The sequence below is a fragment of the Pinus tabuliformis genome, chromosome J (genome assembly GCF_031772625.1).
Source record: "Pinus tabuliformis cultivar Carrire ecotype Pingquan chromosome J, CPIR1, whole genome shotgun sequence".
Classification (NCBI taxonomy): domain Eukaryota; kingdom Viridiplantae; phylum Streptophyta; class Pinopsida; order Pinales; family Pinaceae; genus Pinus; species Pinus tabuliformis.
The window spans coordinates 592,926,449-592,934,247 of NC_142295.1; the positions used below are offsets into that span (position 1 = coordinate 592,926,449).

General features: G+C 38.0%; 1 protein-coding gene across 3 annotated transcripts; it reads right to left on the reverse strand.

Moving 5' to 3' along the window:
* Positions 1 to 434: 434 nt before the first annotated feature.
* Positions 435 to 4,813, reverse strand: LOC149228379 (pentatricopeptide repeat-containing protein At2g03880, mitochondrial-like). 3 transcript variants are annotated; one of them, XM_089378178.1, is made up of 3 exons: positions 4,248 to 4,813; positions 1,683 to 4,016; positions 435 to 1,537 (listed from the first exon to the last, which is right to left on the reverse strand). In XM_089378178.1, exons 1-2 carry the CDS (start codon positions 4,519 to 4,521, stop codon positions 2,278 to 2,280), a joined length of 2,013 nt encoding a protein of 670 aa, XP_089234304.1. In that variant the 5' UTR covers positions 4,522 to 4,813; the 3' UTR covers positions 435 to 1,537; positions 1,683 to 2,277. The 3 variants fall into 3 exon arrangements, with proteins under 3 accessions (XP_089234304.1, XP_089234305.1, XP_089234303.1); XM_089378179.1 differs by having other exon boundaries at positions 436 to 1,537; positions 1,683 to 3,473; positions 3,714 to 4,813; XM_089378177.1 differs by having other exon boundaries at positions 440 to 1,537; positions 1,683 to 4,812.
* Between the last annotated feature and the right edge of the window lie 2,986 nt (positions 4,814 to 7,799).

Genomic DNA, 7,799 nt, shown 5'->3' on the forward strand with positions numbered 1-7,799 from the left:
TGACCTCATACAAGAAGTTCATTGTGGGCTTTTCCCAATCAACCAAGCAAATAACCTTTACCAATGTTTCATTAATTGTGTACACTTTCTCCACTATGCATAGAAGCCATCTTGGTTTGTGACTCTAGTGTGCTATCTTGTTTTGTGCTATATGCACAATTACACCACTCATAAAAAAGGAACATCTTCTTCAACTCTAGTTCGAAACAATGAAGAGATGAAAGGGAAATGAATTGATGGAAAAATGTGTAATGCTAAGGTGCAACAACTCGTTGTTGGCTCTGAATTTATGAGACAAAGGACAAATACATGGTTTTATATGTATTTGGTGATGCTCTTGCCTTGATTAATGGTTTCCTTAATAAATGGTTTTATAAAAAATTATGAATTGGTGGTAACATGTGTAATGCTAAAAGGTGCAACTAACTCCTTGTTCCTTGTGAATTTATGAGACTTAAGGACAAATACATAGTTTTATATGTACTTGGTGATGCTCTTTCCTTGATCAATGGTTGCCTTAACAAATGTGAGTTTGTCGATATCCTGAAGCATCAAACAGATGTAATGGGAAACACATGGAGTCAAACACGATGTGGCGTGCCTCTCCATTTGCAACTTGTTGAAAACCACATAATTAGTTGCATTACCAATGACTGCACCACATGCAACATGCCTACCTCTTTGACAAATTCATCCAATAATTCACATATCAAAGCTGCATCTTTAATATGTTCCAATGCATTAACACATTTCATAAACAATGTGCCCTTAGAACAACTTACCAAAAACTTAAGGAGGACATTTCCCTTCCCATTTATTGAACCATTGGACATAATTGTGCATCTAATGCAATCCCTTGAATATTTTAGCTCCTTCAATTGACTCCCAATATTGGTCCCTTGAATATTTTAGCTCCTTCAATTGACTCCCAATATTGGTCTTTTCATGTTGAAGGAGTGGCCTTCACAACTTGCAATAGATGGGGGCTCAAGCCAACAATAGTAGTAGTATCCAAAATACCCTACTAGAATAGATTGGTACTAGCAATGGTCAAAGGGATGTTGCTCCAAAAAGATATCTTGCCATAACCTTGTCTGCTTCTTCTTCCTCTTTTTGCAAACAATGATTTAATGGAAAGCTTTGACCCCTATTGGCCTCCTCAGTAATGAAAGATGAGGTCCTCGTGAAGTCCCTCTCACTTCTCCAATCCCAAATATGCTTGTGGTTCCAAAGGATCTAGTTATTCCTCCAACAACAATTTCAAGTTTTCGAGTCGCTATATTGGCTTTTTTTCTCTCTCCATCTCATGGATAACCTCATGGTAAGCATTGGCCATTTTGGAAGATGTGTTTCACAATCGACAACATCATGCCTTAGAGATTTTACGAAATTGGGATTTCAAGCAATAAGCCCTCCATTTAATTTTGCTCCGCCTCACTCAATTTCATTTTTGTTTATCCCACCCTCATGTTCACCATCTTGACAATATTAGTAGAAAGCCTTCAACATATTGGCAAGGAAATGATCAACTTCAAACCTAGCGCCCAAAACAAAAATAAGTCAATGTACTTCTAAAAATCATTCTATAATTCATGAAAACATGATAACAAGAGGAAGTAGTATGCACTCTACACCCTTGCATATTGAAAGAAAAATGGAGTGTTATGTTGATTAACACATACCTGGAAAATTAAACTGTGGGCAGCAATCAATCCCTTCCTTACTCCGAGGAAAAATCTTTGATGATTAGTGTTGATTAATCTTTTCAACCTAGGGTTGATTAATCTTTTCAACCTTGTGATCGTGATCAATCCCTATTAATTCAATTAAATGGAGAGTATTTCATCTTTGGTATTTAGAGATTCATGTACATGAACCACTATCATTAGTTGCCAAGTTTCTTGAGAAGAGAAAACATATGCTTTCAAGTGCCGATTAATCATTCACTTTACTCAGTCTAGTTATCGTTTGTAATTAGCTTCGAAACTCCACTTCTAAACGATACCCATGTTGGCATTTGTAGCTCAGTATTTACCATTATATCATGGCAGGAATATACTTGTTGCTAATGGTGACGAGACCTGAAACCTGCTTTCCGTTAACTTTCCACATTGTCGATGTACGAAAAGCTGATGTTCTGCGATAATGATTATCTGCTGTCGGATACATTTTCTTCTCTGAAATCAATTACCTTGACCTTGAATACAGAATATGGAATTCGAAAACAAATTTTCTCAATAAAGAAACAAATTGTAGAAGAAGCTTTCTCTTCAAGCATCACCAAAAATCCCCACATGAACATATCCCATTCTTGAAATGATGGAAGCGGTTGGCATCCCTCACAATTATTTCACGTGCAACAATTAAAGAGATTAACTTGGTGGTAGAATGACAGTCATTGCAGACACGGAGGTTCTTCATTATGCGAATCGGTATCCCAGGGGATATTGTGATAAGTCCAAACGCAATGGCTAGCTTCTCACTGTGGACACTAAAATGATCTTCCTTCTGTTCCTGTTCACCATCAAGTGCAGAGTTTGTGTTGGGCATATATCCTGCTTTCCTGATTTGTACAGTCAATTCCTCTAACTTTTCATGGACTTGTTTGATTTGTGGGTGTGATCTGTCATTTACCAAAAAAACATGCATTTTGTTCTGGACCTCAATCCAACTGCATCCTGGCTCCTTTTTCAAACCCCTAGCTTTCATCATTTTTCTCACCCTCACTACTTCATCCTTCATGCCCGCATCAGCATAGATGTTTGACAGCAATACATAGGTTGTATCAAATTGCGGTGCCAACTTAAAAAGATGTTCTGCTGCCCGTTTACCAATCTCTATATTTTGATGAACTCTGCATGCACCCAACAAAGTTACCCATTCCAAAAATCCAGGTTCAAATGGCATTCCTTTAATAACATTCTCTGCTTGATCCAGACACCCTGCACGGCCAAAAAGGTCTATCAAGCACGCATAGTGCTCCATCCTTGGTATAATACTATGATCTTCAATCATGGAATTGAAGTAACGCTGGCCTTCATCAACAAGGCGTACATGGCTACAAGCAGAGAGTACTCCAACAAAGGTGACATGGTTAGGCTGAATTCCTGCTTGCTGCATCTCTTCAAACATTTGGAGGGCTTTACTGCCATATCCATGCTGCGAATATCCAGCAATCATAGCATTCCATGAGGCAACATTCCTTTCAGGCATTTCAGCAAATACATGGCATGCGTTGTCTATGTTGCCACATTTAGCATACATGTCGAGAAGAGCACTCCCCACAAAGACATCTGACTGGAATCCAACTTTGATAATTAGAGAATGAATCTGCATGCCTTGTTCTTGAGATCCTAAAATAGCCCCTGCCCTAAGAATACTTGCAAAGGAGTACTTACTAGGCTCCATACCAGCTCTCCGCATCCTCCTAAACGTTCTCAAGGCCTCCTCACCACGCCCATGTCGTACATATCCTGCAATTACAGTATTCCATGAAACCACATTTAGATCAGACATATCATCAAACGCTCGATGTGCATCCTCTAAACTTCCACATTTGGTATACATGTCTACAAGGGCACTGCCAGAAAATACATCCAAATGAAGCCCACATTTAAGCATTCTGGCATGAACCTGCTTGCCCTGTTGCAGATCTGCAAGGGTGGCGTAAGTAGCAAGAACACTGGAAAAAGTGAACTCAGTTGGCTTAATACCTGCCCACTGCATTTCACAAAATTGTTTCAAAGCCAGCTCGCAATATCCATTTCGGGCATATCCCGCAATCATAGCTGTCCAGCATACTACATCTCGTGCAGGCAATTCCTTGAACACTTGGCAAGCACAGTTCAGTAAATCACACTTCGAATACATATCAACAAGGGCTCCACCCACATAAGCATGTAACTGAAACTGTCTTTTCAGGATATGGGTATGAACCTGCTGACCCTTTTGCGGAGCTATTAGATTGGCACAAGCCCGAAGAACAACATTATAGGTGAACTCATTGGGGGACAAACCTGCATCCAGCATCTGAGAAAATAAGTCAAAAGCTTCCTCACAGTACCCATGGCGAACATAACCAGCGATCATTCCAGTCCATGACACCACAGTTCGTTCAGACATTTTGTCAAACAGATTGCGCGCATCGGATATGTTGCCATTTTTAACGTACATGTTAACCAGATTGTTTTGCAAGATACAGTCTGCTTCAGTCATAGTCTTGATGATGTAGGCATGAAGCTGCTTACCCTGTGTTAGAGATTTAGTTCTTGTGCTGATGCATAGCTGCCGCTGCAATAGTTTACTGTAGGTTTTGCATTCTGCTTGAACGCTTCCTTCACTCATCTGCTGTGAAATTCGCCAACCCTTCTTCAATCCTCCTTCCCCATTATGAAACAATCCATTCCCATTCCTCAGAATGCCATCGGATTTCTTGTCACCAATTTCAAACCAATACAAGGGAGATGAGATACTAGAACTAGTAGAAATAGGAGTAGGACAGGATAATGTCCATGCTGCCATGTCCCTTTGCTTCCACTCATACAACCTACTTCAAACGCAACGTAATTCAAAGCTTGGCACTAGCTACATAAAAATATACTGACACCTTCATTCAATTCCAATGAAGTGCAAGCAAAGTCCAGTGTAACTATAGAACGAATGTACAACAGCGCTGTTTGAGACCATGGAAATTCATCCGAACGAAAACATGGCAGATGCGGGGATGGAATTCTGGTCAGTTTAATTTTATGCATCATATGGATGAGATTGGGCGTTTTCTACCTTTTGAAAATTTTAATTAGAATTTGGCAACATAATTTTTGGGCAAATTGGGATGTTTGTTTAAAATCACTTTATAATACATATATCTATTGAGCAGAATTTTTTTTTGGAAATTTATTTATTTATTTATTTTATATGGAGAGTTTACCATTCTAATTTATGATTTTAATAAATCTTTTTTATTTTTAAACAAATTTAATCAGAAAATATGTCCCAAAAATCTTTAAAAACACTCACATAAAATTATTTATCAATATTTATTAATAGTTCATATTTTCACTTTTCAAGCAACCATATAACCATATAGGTCATTAATGTGAATGAGACATGTACCAGCAAATCCCTACCAAATTCTAAACAAATTCAACCAAAAAATGGGCCAAAAAATCTCTAAAAACTTATAATAAGTAAATTACAATATAAAATTATTTACCAATAACTAATAATGTTTCTTTTGAAAAGAAACATATATGGATATTTATATTAATAAAAGTCGGGAGAGGAACTGGAACCCTTACATATGTTGAGAAATTTGGGGCATGAAGATTAGGTGATTTCTCTTGTAATGATAATTGCTTGTGAATGCTTTTTACTTCTTTAGATTAGGATCTTTTCTTTGATTAGATTATTATAGAATGCTTTTTACTTCTTTAGATTAGGATCTTTTTTTTTATTAGATTATTATAGGGTTCTTCTTCATCAAACATCTACCAAAGCATAAACAATAAAGAGACAAGAGACATAGAATATATGCGATCAGCCGGGCCAAAACCTCTCCAACATGAGAGGAAAACTCAAACGAATTCTTCTTCTTATAGAGACTTTAATTGACGAATACCAAGACCATAACCGAGACCCTTGACAACAACCTCTCCAAGACCAAGTCACAAGCCTTCTTGATTCAACTCCTTGAGTCAACGATGGTCAAACTTCTTCTTTATTTTACTAGCTCGGTTATCCTTCAGGTTTCAGCCTCTAACTTCAGACCTGCAACCCTTGTCTTCTTCAGAAAACCCTAGTTGCAGTACATGAGAGGGATAGACAATAATTTGATCCCTTGATCTCCTTCACTTGGACAGTATGACTTTCTTCTTCAACTCGGCTTGATGAAAGACTTATTCTTCTTCCTTAATTCAATCCTTTAGGTCAGTTATAACAACTCAACTTCTTGAAGCAGCAAACAATACTTCTCTTCTTCACATGTGTGGGAGGAATCAACAAAAACATATCCAAACCAAAACAATATTCTTCGGCTCCTTGACTTCCTTCTCTTCGCTTGATGTGAGGCTCCTTCTCCTATGTTTCTCGCACCTTTTCATCTACTTCAGATCCTTGATTGAAATATGTTCTCAAATGGAGGCCGAGCTGCCATATATATAGTGGTTTGTCCATTCAAAATAGGCCGACTTCTCCTTGTGACAAGGCTGACATGCCTTTCTAGAATCATCCTTAGGCCGACATGAAGAATAGCTTGTGACAAGGTCCTTGGAGGGTTATTGACACAATCAAAATTACTTTTTACAATATGTAACATGTCTTTAACATATGACATTAACTCCCTAGACTTTATGAGTTGATAACCAACCCTAAAGACTCATAATGGGAGCCTTAACTATAAAATAAAATTCCTTGATCATGAAAACCATGAATCAAGCATTACAAAAATAATTTTATTTTCTTCTTTACATCAATTACATAAAATCATAATTACACATGTCATTATGAAGCTCGAACCTAGTTACACTTTTCAACAACATCTTGTATCAAATACAAAAAAACATGTCTTTGTCATAGTAAACTAAAAGTTTACTAGCCTTTGAAGTTGCAAACCAGAATATACAAGAAAGGTTACTCCTATAGATTCTGTAGAAAGTTCCAAACATCAATTTACATTTACAAAATATCATGATTATAAGATGGGAGATATCAAATTCGACCGCAAAAAACCAGAGGCACCATGAGACCAAACTAGAGTCACCCAACATTGTGTCCACCTTCATTGGATCCTCTTGGATGATGAACTCGAACTCTTTTACGACTAGGGGGATGATCCTGAAACATTGCCACTGGGCGTCGCACCAACAACCATTGTCGACAAAACCTCCAATGCAACCACCCATTCAGCGAGTAGTTGAATTCCCTCCTTAACACCATCCAAGGAATCCTCCAATTTTGTGTGATGAGCAAGCAATTTTGCCTCCAGGAAAAGTTGGAAAGAGCATTTATGTCGCTCTACCATGTCCTCCAACTTATGAATTGAAATCAATAGGGTCTGGGAGGCATCTAACATTCTGTCAACCACGTCTGCAAACTCTGAATTTCCTTGATAATCTGGAATGCCAACCATACTGAACTGGAAACTTGAAATTCAACAAGAATTAACCAAGAGAGGCACGGGGGAATGATCGTCCAATATACTGAGAACATCAACCAAATCCCATTGTTGAGAACGAGAGGCGGGAGGTAGTATTATATATAAAATGCCTAGGTCCTCCCATGATCCAACCTACGATGAAAAGACTTGATTCTTCATTGTTGAGCCTCTAACACAATGAAAATAAGGAGGTGGGACGTCCCGGGACAGGGAAATCAACTTCATTCCCTGTCGAAATGATCTAGATACCTTAAATCGTTAAGGATGTAGAGGTCTGAGCCACATGTTGAATTTCCATGACCTTGGGTCTAATTTAGAGTCTTAAAATCATTGACGCTACCAAACCAAGAATTTCAACCATAAGCTACTTTGCACAACGGAAATATAAAGAAGTAAATCACATATGCACAAATATACACGGTGTTTAACAAAATTGTACAATATGTAGAATCCCAATCTTCATTATATTGAACCAAATCTGAATAATACAACAACCTATGGTATACAAGATACATTGACAAACTTCGTTGCAACATCAATGTCGTATATTGTCTTCTCGGTCCTTCGCTCTCGCACTGCTCACTAGTAGTGCCTTAGTCCATTAAGGCCACTACACATCGAGACTCCAAGAGAGTTGCCTCCT

Bases quoted from the DNA above. Each gene is read 5' to 3' on its own strand.
- LOC149228379 (XM_089378177.1), bottom strand. From the start codon at position 4,521: ATGGCAGCATGGACATTATCCTGTCCTACTCCTATTTCTACTAGTTCT.